The sequence below is a fragment of the Sceloporus occidentalis genome, unplaced genomic scaffold (assembly GCF_023333645.1).
Source record: "Sceloporus occidentalis isolate IW3139 unplaced genomic scaffold, rSceOcc1.0.p SCAF_1, whole genome shotgun sequence".
NCBI classification, from domain to species: domain Eukaryota; kingdom Metazoa; phylum Chordata; class Lepidosauria; order Squamata; family Phrynosomatidae; genus Sceloporus; species Sceloporus occidentalis.
The window spans coordinates 174,901,727-174,915,463 of NW_028316981.1; the positions used below are offsets into that span (position 1 = coordinate 174,901,727).

General features: G+C 41.9%; 1 protein-coding gene across 3 annotated transcripts in view; it reads right to left on the minus strand.

Moving 5' to 3' along the window:
• The window catches only part of HDAC7 (histone deacetylase 7), a 257,864-nt gene that overhangs the window by 31,228 nt on the left and 212,899 nt on the right, over positions 1–13,737 (minus strand). For all 3 annotated transcript variants that reach the window (XM_089482876.1, XM_089482885.1, XM_089482867.1), the window contains 2 exons: positions 4,856–4,976; positions 2,492–2,541 (listed from right to left, as the gene is read on the minus strand). In XM_089482876.1, coding sequence (XP_089339002.1) covers positions 2,492–2,541; positions 4,856–4,976 — 171 coding nt within the window. The remainder of the gene's footprint in view (positions 1–2,491; positions 2,542–4,855; positions 4,977–13,737) is intronic.

The following is a 13,737-nucleotide window of genomic DNA, read 5'->3' on the forward strand; positions in this document are numbered from 1 at the left end:
GATCAAGTCCATGTGTGAGCAGAACACTCCCCCACACCCCCCCCACTTCTGCCTTACCGCTCCAGGCGTGCGCTCGCTCTCCCTCTTTCTCTCCGGGTGCAGGGGAGCAGGGGGGGAAGAGAGGCAGCAAGGCCCATCCATAAGGATAGGGGAAGGGAAAGGGAGGAAGATACACAGATCAAGAGAAAGAGAGTAAAAGGGTTAAGAGAAGGAGAACAGGGATGGGCTGGGAGGCAGCATCCTGGAAAAAAGAGAGGAACAGAAAAAAGAAAGAGAGAGAGAGAGAAAAAGGCACTCAAGAAGGTGATGAGCGAAAGTGAACATGGCAGAGAGTCTAGAGGGGAGGGGGAACATGAAAGATAGAAAGAAGTTGGGACTGGGGAGATCCCTCCTCCTTCAAACTAATCCTAGTCCCACCCTGTATCACCAAATCCTAACAGGCCAAGGCTGCTAAGCAGAGAAGGGAGACCCAATAATAAGGAATGACTGTGGATGACCACATGAGCTGACACCTGAAAAGAACTGCTTTTTGGAAACTGTGGAAGGTAGGTCTAGTTCTCACCAAGATGTAAAGCTGCATCTGGTCTGTCTGACTTCACACTGTAGGCAAGAGCTTACATGAGAAAATTCTTCTTAATCTCTGTATTTCTAATGTGAAAAACTAGATAGCTGGGAAACATCTAGGCTAGGATCTCTGTCCTTGACTTTCAGTTTTCAGTTTTCTGTGTCAACTGATACATTTAGAGAGTCATTCTGCCATGTGAACCCACCAACTCCTTTCTAACATGATACTGGTCAAACACAGGTTTATTATGGAACAGGCTGATATCCATGGGGTGGACAGATGGGAGACCTGGCCAGCCCAAAAACCCCTTGACTTCTCTTTCCAGAGGAAGGATGGACTGGCCACCAATCTCACTGGCCTTGTGCACATATTTATTTCCCATTTAATAATGTATTTACACTTCATCTGCTTTACATTGTACTACGCTGACTACATTCATTATACTTAGGCCATGTCAAAACAAAGCTTATGACTATGGCCTTGGAGAAAAGCATTATGTGGTTTCATACTACATACATATAATATTATGACTCTACTTGCCTATGAAATCCTGGTGTTTGTAGTTTGATGAGGCACCAGAGAGATCTCTGGCTGAGATAACTAAGTTTTTGGTTGCCTTGTGCCTTCCATCAATCTCCAACTTAAGTTGGTCCTAAGGCCAACTATGATTCTATGATTCATCCTGCAATTATTTCAGCAATATTTCTTCAGAGGAGGATTGTCATTACTTTCTCTAAGGCTGAGTATGATTTCCTCAAGGTCATTCAGTTGGTTTCCATGTCCAAGTAGGGATTTGAACCCTACTCTTGCAGAGTCCTAGTCCAGCACCCAAACCACTATACCACACTGGCTCTCAAGCATTCTAAGCACCCCACCATAAACTGCAAATCCCAGGAGTCCATAGACGGTTGCCATGGCAGTTAAAGTGGAACCATAGTGTCATAACTGTGAAGTGTGAAAGGCCCCTGGTATAGGATGAGCCAAACAACTGGTTTTGTTTTGGAAATATTTTGACTGAACAAGACAGTTTGGGTAGAACTCCTGATTGTGGGTAGATATCAATAGTACATGTAGGCCTTGGAAATGAATTTTATAATAACTGTATGGTCCAGTTGCATGAATGTGCACAGAAGCCTCTGACAGGTTCCAAGATCACAGGTACTGCTAGCTTGTGCTAGAGAAGTATCTATGAGTGTCAGAACTTAACAAATAGTTGAAGGCAGGAAAAGGAAGCTGTGGCCTCCCTTTGCGGTTCTCATCAACCTAACCAGCACAGGTTGGGGATGGTGAGACTTGTTAGGCAAAGATCTCACTAGACCCTGGTTTATATTCCCACAGAGGTTGCCCTGTCAAGAGGAGGAGGATGAAGAGAAAGCTACAGAGCTGAGTAGAGCCTTAGCAGTGCTTTCATGGGAACAGCAGACAATTAATTCTGTCTCCTTCTCTCCTTAACTGAGAGAGGCCTTCTCATATAATAACCCATTTTGTAAGAGGAGGCATACTTTTGAATCAAAGTCTGCACTTGAGCAAACCAGGTAGGCTGACAATTTATGTGAAGGAAAAGCCACATATCAAAGGCTGAGGAATGTTGATCTTTGACTCTGTAGAGGCACCCAGGATGAAAGGGACCTCGATATAAATAATGCCTTTTCCGTAAAACTGAAACCAAAGAGGTCCAAGGTTCACTCCACTCTCTTCTCTGCAACAGCCCAGTTACTCCAGGCCTGGTTTAGACTACTGGCTATCCTGGTTAGAGGGAGACAGGCCAAAAGTCTGGAATAGTTTTTGCCACCTTCACAGTATTCCTGTATGTGTTGCAGCTAGGTGCTTCCTCCATTTCCTGCTAGTCTAGCACACAAAACTACCACATCACTCCTGGTTGTGGGGTATAGGTTTTAGGAGGGCATCTGACAGAAGGAAGCTTACCCCAACTCCACCACAGGGCAGCATGACAAACATCCGCTGGGACAGGATTCCTGCAAGAGAGTGAGAAAGAGAAAGTCAGGGTTTCCAGATCTCAGCGTCTGGATCAACTTCTCCATTCCTCAGGGTGAAGGAGAGGAATCTCAGACTGAGAACATTGCCTTATATGGGTTTGTTAGACTTGGAGTTTTACCTGTGGTCAATATTTAATGCATCATGGTTAATGGCTCCACCAGGGATTACCCCTTGCAATATGACCCATGTGACATCATCTGAGCCCATTCTCTGTGACATCACAAGGGGCCATCCCTAAATCTCATAGTCTGATGCAGAAATGTCAGGGTCAGGGATAGTCCTGGCCTGCCAGTTCTAGTTATAGAAGAAAGCATATGTGAACAACACATTATGTGGGATGCGGTGAATGGGAGCATATAGGAATGACACATTAAGTGCATAGCAACATAACAAAATATAGATCAATTTAACTGGTGTGGCTTCCCTCCCAGAATTCTGGCAATTGTAGCCCTGCAAAAGAGCCAAAGCAAAAAACCTTTAGCATCTTCATAATGGTACAATTCTCAAGATTCTCCAAGGGAAATCTTCATGGGTAAGAGAGTTTTCAATGGGTGTTCATGGATACACAATTCAGGATTACGCCTTCCAGATGTGCACAGCTAAAATTCCCATAATTCCTGTCCATTGGTCACGCTGTTTGGTGCACATGGTAGTTGCTTTTCAAAACATCAGAAGAGTCTTCAGGTTGCCCACCCCCACACTATGTGATTGTAAATAAATGAGCTTTAGGGGAAGGGTGTACATGGGAAACTCCAGCTCTATCTTCCTCTGCTTGCACAAGCATGGGAAGGCAGCGGCAGCCAGGAACAGTTTCTCTGCCTGTGTGGCCAAAGCAGAGAGTGGAAATGGCATTTAAAAAACAATTTGCTACATAGCTGATTGCAAAGGACTCCCCAATAGGTCATTATCATTGCCACTCCTATCCCAATTGCCCCCAGGCCTTGTCCCCAGAGAGTAATTCATGCATTGTATTAGTCATTATTTTTCCATAACTTTTTTTTAGAAGTCGGGAATCCATCTTAATTTTCATTAAAAGAAATCTAACATTTTTTGGGGGGTGATACCCCTCTATAAGGACCTAAGTACCCTGAAGGCACCAGATCTGCATCTGATCTTGGAAGCTAAGAGGGGTCAAGCCCTAGTTAGCACTTGGATGGGAGACTGCTAATGGATACTAGGTGCTGTGTAGGCTATACTTGACAGGCAGGAACTGGCCAAACTGCTTCTGAGTATTCCTTGCATAAGAAAACCTTATGAAATTCAGGAGTCACCATAAGCTGAAAGGTGACATGAAGGAACATACACCACACAACTCAACATACTGTATCCTGAGAAAACCTTTCAGTAGTGCGAAAGGGCCTTTGTTTTACCATGAGCGAAACAACTTAGTTTTATTTTGTAAAATATTCTGACTGAACCACATAGATGTGTGTGTGTGTGTGTGTGTGTGAGAGAGAGAGAGAGAGAGAGAGAGAGAGAGAGAGGGAGGGAGAGAGAGAGAGTGCATCTGTCTCTATCTATCTATCTATCTATCTATCTATCTCACCATAATGTTTGTTGAGAATTCCTAATTATGGTAGAAATCAAAAGTTTATGCAGGATGAATTTCTGGAATGACTGCTTGGCCTTGTTGCACTGATGGGCACAAAAGATTTTGAAAAGTTCCAGGGTTTTAATTTGTGCTGGAGACCTGTCTATGAGTGTGTCAAACCTTATAGGGGGAAAAGTCAAGAATAAAGGTGAATAGGTACAACAAAGTAATGATATTACCAATCATTATATTATTTGCAAAAGGACTGTCATTGTGCCCCTGTTCTCAGAAAAGTAATACTTTTCTGGTATTGTTGTTACTTGTGACACATTATATCCAAGCCCTGAGCTAAAGGGATCACTGCACATGGACATAATAGGAACAGAAAGGGTACACAAGAGACATATTTAAAGGTACAGCCATGTTTTCAAGGGCCTCTCATCTGAATAGCCACAATACCTGAGGGACATTTTGTGAAGCATAACCTCCAAATATAAAACAATAATGTTAAAAGCATTTCCCAGTTCATCACACCTGAATGACCATTTCCAATTTGTAGACTCTGCAACATTCCAGTGGGTGGCATTTCTTCCTTCCCAGAACAAATGGCTGGGGCTCAGTCCTCCATCTTTCACTTTGGGACTTACAGAGGATGGTCTTCAGTGGAGCTTATCTGGAGAAGTGTTTGTGGAAGAGGGGGCAGATAACCTTGCATGTACCTAGGACTAGTAGGTGAGAGCTGGTGTTGCTTTGGCTCCTACCTGCCAATTTCCCATTGTCCAGCTTCAGGCGGCTGAGGGGGTTGGTGCCATACAACAGCACATGACGCTCAGTGTGAACAGACTGCAGCTCTTCCAAAGTGGCCTTGCGCCCCCGGAGACACTGACAGGGAGACAAATCCGGGTAAGTCAAGAGAGCCAAATCTCACTATCAAGGCTTATCACTGATTGTGGAAGACAAATTTGTGAGATTCTAGGATGCCCACCAAGATGATACAGAGAACTTTATACCAGGGAGAATGGACACTTCTCTAAGGCTGAGGTTCAGGATACAGTTGGCCATCTGTATGCACGTATTCTTTATCCATGGTATTCAAGCATCCATGGCTTGAAATATTCCAAAAAGCAAACCTTTATTTTGCCATTTTATATCAGGGACAACATTTTACAATCCATTATATTTAACGAACATCCATAGATTTTGGTATCCACAGGAGGTCTTGGAACCAAACCCCAGGGGATTCCAATGACTCATTGTATTGGCATCTTGGCTTCCAAACAATTTTGTTGTGCCCTAAACATTGTAGGAGTTGAGGCTCCCTCTACATTGTTTCATCTCCTCTTCTCAAGAGCCAGGGCCACTTAAATAAGCAGACATGAGGCAAAAATGAAATTGGGCAGAGTGATAGTTTAGGGTGTCCTTCACACTACAAAATTATGACATTATGATTCCACTGTAACCACCAATTATCATCTTCCTCATATTCCTCATCATCATTTCTATCCTCTCTTTCTTCCCAAACTGGGAGACATACAACAGCTTACAATTTAAAAGAACAATAAATACAATGTTCATACAAGCATACAAAAAATTAAAATTAAAATAGGATTAAATTATTCACAGTATTAAAATAATTCAAACCTCAAATTAAAATAATAAATGCTATTTAAAAAGAAAAAACTTAAAAACAGCTCAGTTTAAAACAATACAGCATCCTCTAACTCATTATTTTAAAACTTTCTGTTTTAATAAAAAGGAATATATACGGATTTTGTGGGAACAAAAAAGATTTCGCCTGCTGACCATTCTGGCATCCCTAGGAAGGCATTTCCAGAGTCATTGAGATGGTGCTTACACAGCTTACATAGGTCTGCTTTAGGTTCTCCATTCTAAACATACATCTGAGGAAGTAGACTCAAGTCTACAAAACCCATGCAACCAACTTCTTTCAGTTAGTCTAAAAGGTGCCACAAGATCCCTTTGCATACTGATTTTCCAGACTAACACAGCTATATCTTTGAATTCTACCAAAGTATGTTACATTAGTCCAAATGGAAAGTAACTCAGGGCCTGAACAGACAGGACAAAATAAGGCTGCTTCAGGTCACTTTGGAGGTATGCTGCTTAAATGACACACACATCTTAAGAGACCAGAAGCTGTGCCAAAACTGCGCTCTAGTCCTTAGGACTGGAGTGTGGCTTTGGCGTGGCTTCCGGCCACGTAGGACACATGCATCATTTAAACAGCATACCTCCAAAGTGATCCGAAGCAGCTTTATTTTTGGCCTGTCTGTTCAGGCCCTAAGACATGTAGCAATTTGGCCAGATTTGGTGTCTCAAGGAACAGGTGCAGTTGGAGCACAAATTTTAAATGTGCAAAAGCATTCCTGGCCAATGCAGAAACCTGGGACTCCAGGTTCAAAGCTGAGTCCAGAAGTATCCTCAAACTGCAAACTTGTGTTTTCAAGGGGAGTATAACTCATCTAACACAGGCTGAATCCCTATTCCCTGTTCTGACTGTTTAGAAGCACCTGTCTTATTTGGATTATGTTTCATACTGATATCAGGCACTGGTTTAGGACCAGGACAGCCTCCTTGGATTGGGGTGGAAAGGTGCAGTAGAGTTATGCATCATCCTCATATTGATGCCAATGCACCCCATAACTCCAGACAACTTCTCCCAGCAGTTTAGTGTATACATTAAGCAGCATGGGGGACAAAACAGAACCCTAAAAGATCCCACAGGCCAATGACTAGAGAACCAACAGGAGCTCCCCAGCACCACCTTCTGGGTTTGCCCTTCCAGGTAAGAATTCTAGAGTAGACACTGTAAAATAATGCACCCAACTCCTGTCCCAGCAAGGCAGTCCAGAAGGATACCATGGTTGATGGGATTGCAAGAGGCTGAGAGATCCAGCAAAACCAAAAGGGGCACACTCCCCCTTTCCAGTTCCTGTGTAGGTCATCCACCAAGGTAATCAAAGCTGTCCCCATCCCATAACCTGGCCCCAAACCAGATTGAAACAGATCTAGATAATCTGTTTCATTCAGACATCCTTGGAGCTGGAAAGCCACCACATGACCATGCCCCAATATGGTATGTTGGACACTGGACAGTAATTACCCATTATAGAGGGATTTAGAGATGGCTTTTTCAACAAAGGTTACACAACTGCCTCCTTTAGGCAAGTTGGAGTGCTGCCTTGTTATAAGGAGGCACTGACTACTCCCTTCACCCACTCAGCTAGTCCCACTCTGGCCTGTTTAATAAGCCAGAAAGGGCAAGAGTCTAGTACATATGTGGTGGCTCTTGCGTCTCCAAGGATTCTGTCCGTATCCTCAGGCTGTACAAATTAAAATGTACCAAATAACACTGGATAAACAGGAGCCAAGGTAACACCCACTGGAACTGTATCAACTACAGTATCCAAGTTGGAGCAGATCTGATCGACTTTATCTGCAAAGTGTCGTGCAAATTCTTCACAGTGGGTTATTGAGCAGTCTGCAATTTCTAATTGAAGACCAGTGTATAATAGACCTCTGAAAACTCAAAACAGCTCTGCTTCTGGATGGCTGGTTACAGATGGGACAGACCCCTGGTTGTCATGCTGGCAGCAATATATATCTATTTTGCTGCCTGCACTGCTATGGAGTAGGCCATTATATAAGTTCTAACCTGTGTTTGGTCAGATTCATTGCAAGTCTTCTGCCAATATTGCTCCAGTCTCCATCTCATTCACTTCATTGTCACCAATTCCCTGGAGAGCCAGGGGGCTGGTTTGGCTCCACTCCACAAGAGAGGATGCTCAGGACAGATTGTGTCCACTACCCTGGTCTTTTCCCCATTTCAGACATGAGCCAGAGCTTTGACAGAATTGTCTGCTGAGGTGACAGAAAGATCCCGAAGAGCCATCAGGAATCCCTCTGGTTACATCAACTTCCTGGGCAAACCATCCTAATTCTTCACACACACACACACATACACCCCCCCCCCCAAAGATTCTGCATCCCAGTGAGTCTGAACATGGCCAGCTACTTAACTTTCCATAACAACAGAAGTGCTGAAAGTTCATCTACACCAAGATCACCATCACCCCATCTAGTACAGAAAACAAGGTCCAGAGTGTGCCCAGCAGCATGAACAGGGCCAGGTACCACTTGGGACAGACTAATGCTTGTCCTGGAGGCCATGAAATCCTGAGCCACTTCCAAAAGGGCAGTCTCAGTATGGATGTTGACATCTCCAGCACTACTAGCCACAGAGACATTAACACCAACTATGAGACCACCTTGACAGGCTCAGAAAGGGAGACTGCTGAACATTGAGGTGGGTAGTACATCAACAGGATACCTATTCTGTTCTGGCTGCCCACCTTTAGATATACACATTCCAAACTTGCTCACTGCAGCACAGAACACCTGGTCAGGGGATGGACTCCCAATAGACCATTGCAACTCCACCTCCCCATTATCCAGGTCTTTCCTATTTCAGTACAGAAAAACCTGGCAGGTAGAGCTGAGAGAGAGAGAAATACCCCTCAGCCTCATGCAACAAAGTTAGCATGCTCACCCATGCCTCAATGGCATTTGTTTTTCCATTCAGTGATTTGACATTCAACAGCAGCATTTTGTACCCAGGGCAACTGTTTCTAAGGCTAGACATGCTATTTGACCTAGAATATAGTTTGGGGTCTGCCATGCCAACATCCCATGGCAACCTGGGATGTGCAGTTTAGAGAATGGTCTTTAGAATCCCTCATCCAGGGATCTCCTCTGCTGCCTCTGGCCAAACTACAAACCCCAGGATTCCAGAGGATGCAGCCAGGCAGTTAAAGTGGGATCACAGTGCTATAACTGTGTAGTGTAAAAGACAACTTGGTAGCTTGGACTCACGCAATGCAAACTACTGGTAATTCTCCCAAAGGAGTGTCACTGCAATGTGCATGTCTTGTGTAAGAGCACTGCATAGGGTTGACAAGAAATCCATTTTTTGTGTGTCTTTTTCTGAAGCCTCCTCCCCCCCGGCAAATTGGAATAACTTAAAATTATTTTAAAAGGAAAATTGGATTATGGAACATTTTCTGACTGAATTATGAAAAAATGTTTACGAGAAAGTGTTCATATATTTACTTCTTGCAAAAGTATTTTTAAAAACTGTGCAACATGAAAACTTTTATATAAGACAATGTACTCTATCTGATCATTGCAATTCCTGATCTTGGTTTTATTTTCTCAATCATTTTTATGAGAATGAGTGTTTTATGCCTATCTGATGCTATAGAAAACTAGAGGAGAGAGTTATTATTTTCTAATGTTAATGGTTTCTTCCATTGTGGCTTTTTTTTTTTGCCCCTAATAAACTGCCAAAACTAAAGAGGCTTCTTAAAGCTGAGGACCTTGCATCTCCATTTATAACAATCCCCCTTTATATTTTTAAAATGTAATTATTGCCTGAAAAAGGGCACTTTTAATATACCAAATATAATATTTGTATGCCAAAGAAAATTATATATATCCAAAGGGATCCTGCAACATCTTTGAGACTAACTGTGCAAAAGGAGTTGTCTCATAGACATTCTTCGACTTAAGTCTACTTCATCAAATGCAAGCAGAGAAGGCTGAATTTGCACTGCAGAAATAATGCAGTTGACACTGCTTTAACTGCCATGGCTCATTGCTACTTGTAGGTTGTTGGTTTTTTTGTGTGGCACCAGAGCTTTCTGCCAGGGAAGGCCAAAAATCTGACAAAACTACAGATCCCAGAATTCCATACTATTGAGCCATGCAGTTAAAGTGATGCCAAACTGTATTATTTCTACAGTGCAGATGCAGCCCTTTTCTACAAAAGCTTATGATACAAACCTCTTTTGCACAGTTAGGTCCAAAACACACTGCAGAAATAATCCACTTTGAGATGGCTTTAACTGCTTGGGCTCAGTGCTGGGGAATCCTGAAAATTGTAGTTTATTGTGGCGCCAGAGCTCTCTGACAGAGAAGGCTAAATGTCTCACAAAATGACAGTTCTCAGAATTCCCTAGCACTGAGCCAGGGAAGTTAAAGCCGTCTCAAAGTGGATTATTTCTGCAGTGTGTTTTGGATCTTAGTCTCAAAAGTGCTACAATATCTCTTTACATACTTATATTCCAGACTAACACAGTAAGGTCTCGGAAAAGTATACATAATATGTTTTAGGTTCTTAAAGTAACAATGCAGAGGACATTAATACCACATTTCATTTTTCCCCCTGAAAATTTCTACTTTTTCTTGATACCTCCCCCCCAATGTGTTTTTCCATGACTTCAAAATTTCTGGAAACTTTTAAATCTCTAGCACTGGACCATAAAACATGTCATCTTGCCCTGCTCTCTACTCATGAGCCCCCCCCCTCCATTTCTCCTTACCCAATGGACCCTACTTCCCTCACCAAGATGCCATCATTCTTCAGCCCTAACTGCCTTTCCTCTGGGTTCTGTGGCATGGAGAAAACACATTGCTCTTGCCTAGCAACCAAAAAACAGAACAGACAGCCATATCTGCCATTGTTATTTCAGAATGGGAGATCCAGATCCAAAGTAAGGATCTTAGAGCCTGGAAACCATACCCTATGAGGAGCATCTTAGGCAGCTGGGTATGTTTAGCCCAGAGAAGAAAAGGTTAAGAGGTGATATGATAGCCCTGTTTAAATATTTGAAGGTATGTCATACTGAAAATGGAGTACATTTATATGCTGCAGCTCCAGAGAATAAGACTGCTGGGTTCAAACTACAGGAAAAAAAGATTCCATTTCAACATTAGGAGGAACTTCCTGACAGTAAGAGCTATTTGACAGCAAACCTTCTTTGGAGGTTTTTCAACAGAGGCTGGATGGCTATCTGTTAGGGGTGCTTTGATTGTGTGTTCCTATGTGGCAAGGGGTTGGACTGGATGGCCCTTGTGATCTCTTCCAACTCTATGATTATATGAGATGTCCATTCAACCCAACCTTCCAAAAGTGATGATATTGATGATATTCAAATATGGCCTTTTGACTAGAAAAATATTTGAACAAAATTACATTTTTGAGATAGTGGTTGTGGAAAGTGGTGATTTTAAAGTCTGCTCCACAGGGCAGCAAGAGAGTAATGAGACAGCTACCAATACAAGAATATGATCTAGAGAGGACTCTAAGAGTTTTGAAAGAAAAATAGTTCTTCATAAATTTCTTGAGAGTGCAACTGCTTTGGTGAACATTCACATCTGTCGAGCATCTGCGAAATGGGCGTCTTCAAAAAACGTGGTGGTGCTGACTTAACGGGGCAGGATTTACAGGGCATGAGAAATGTTTGTTGCTCAATGAGTCAACTGCCCTTTGAATTAACAAGGGCATTCAGCAACACTCCTAATTCGTTTATTGTTCAGGCTGGGGAACAAACATGTCAGTGGTGGAAATATGCATTGTCTAAAGTGCATCCTTGGTGTCTGGCGGAAATCCCTGTGATGGGAATTTGAAGTGGGTATGGAGGAAAACAGCAGCAGTTAGGGAATGGGGACAGGGACATGCTGTAACTCTAAAGAAAGCAGATTTTCTGTCTTTCATCTTGGGCTGCACTCCCAACAAAAGAGAGGTTTCATAATTTGGGGGCCTGACAGCTTTTTCATCCTAAAATTATCCTTTCCTTCCTTATTCTTCTGTCATTAATCCTCTTCAGCTCATGCAAGCACCATTTTGGGCAAAAGATAGTCCATTTCTCCATTTCTTGTTAATTTGTTCAGGGTGGGGGGATTAGAGATGGAAAGGACAGAAGCAGGGAAGAATATGGAGGTTTAGCTTTGACAACTTGGCTCTCTTGGAGGAAGGGAGTATTCCATTTGTTTAGAATAAAAGCCCACATTTAAAATATATATATATATATATATATATATATATATATATGAGGTATCTTGGAGATGGGATCCAAGTCTAAACATTAAATTTATGTATATTTCATATACACCTCATGCATGTAACCTGATGGTAACTTTATATATAATATTGTTTTTAGTAATTTTGTGTATGAAGTGTACACTGAACCATCAGAAAGCAAAGAAAATACTATGGAGATTATTGCATTACCTTCGCTGTCGGGATGGACCTGGGATGTAACTTTCTTAGGGCAGATCTTATCGCATTCACCCATCACTGGGCAGTATGCAGCCTGTATGAACCCAGGCATCTCCAGGCTTGTCCCACATATTTTCAAGAACAGGAAAATCTTGGCACCTGGATTAAATACAGACTGCATACTGCCCACCGATGGGTGAATGCGATAAGATCCAGCTTCAAAAAGTTACATCCCCAGGTCTATCCCAGCAGCGAAGCTAATGCAATAACCTCCTATGTCAGCCTCCCATGTAGACATTTTTGGGTTTTGGAGAATTTTGGAATTCTATGTTCGGAAGCCTCAACTTGTATTTATACCACAGAAGAGCTGGGGACCATTTCACATTACACACTTTCAGCACTATGATTCTAGTTTAATGAAATTTGCTACTTTGGGAGGGGTGTGTATAATTCTCAGACAGAGAGCTTTAGGATCTCCCCAAACTACAAATCCCACAATTTTATAGGATGAAGCCATGGCAATTTAAAATGGAATCATGGTACAGTCGGCCCTCCTTATTCGCTGCTTTGACATTTGTGGCTTTGATTATTATGTAATCAATAGGAATAATAATAATAATAATAATAATAATAGGAATCTCTGGTTCCTCCAATATATCTCTATGACTAACTTTCACAAAACAATGCACTTGAGGATCATGAAGATGTTTGTAACTGTTTGTTTTTATGTGCAATAAAATTTAATTAACAAAAACTTGTTATATGTTTGTAATATAAAAATGCAGCATGCTGAGCTGACGATCACAGCTGTGGCTTCCTTGTTTTTGATGGTCCATTCTATTTCTATTGTTCATCATCACCACATGAAAGAATTATTAGAAGACTTTGAAATTAAAATTTGCCCATTGGATTTGTCTACAATAACCATTATCTTGGGACGTAAATATTTGTTTATTTTATTCTCAAATGCTAAAATGAAACATTACAAAAGGTTTCTTCCTGCTGGGCTTGCATACAGACATCTTTGCATGTTGCTCAATGATTTTAGATGAAATTCTTCTGAAAGCCTATTGCTAAATAACATTTGTTTTCCTCTATTTTTTTCTCTCTATCATGTAGGGCTGAAAAAAAAATCTTGCTGAAGGTGTGGCTTTTTTTAGTCAGTTGTCTCAATCTGTCATTATACCTTTTTTTCAACATCAAGGAAAATATTTTCAAATCTTCAAATATTCCCTACCACAAATCTAACAGCCATAAGATGTCACAGGGGAGAGCTAGATCTACAATCACTGCTTCCTTGAAGTTTCTGCACACAATGAAACAGGCAAATCACATTTTTTTGGTGTGTTTAAATTTTAAAGTGTAAATCAGAGTTCCTGTTGTCTTTTCATGTTATCAGTACCAAACGTCTGTACAGCTGACAGAAAGTCTATTGTTCTCCTGTCTTGGGGAGATCGTCTGAGCTATTTGTTGCTGTTGTGTGCCTTCAAGTCACTTCTAAATTATGGCGACCCTACGGCAAACCTATCATAGGATTTTCTGAGGCTGAGAGTATGTGACTTG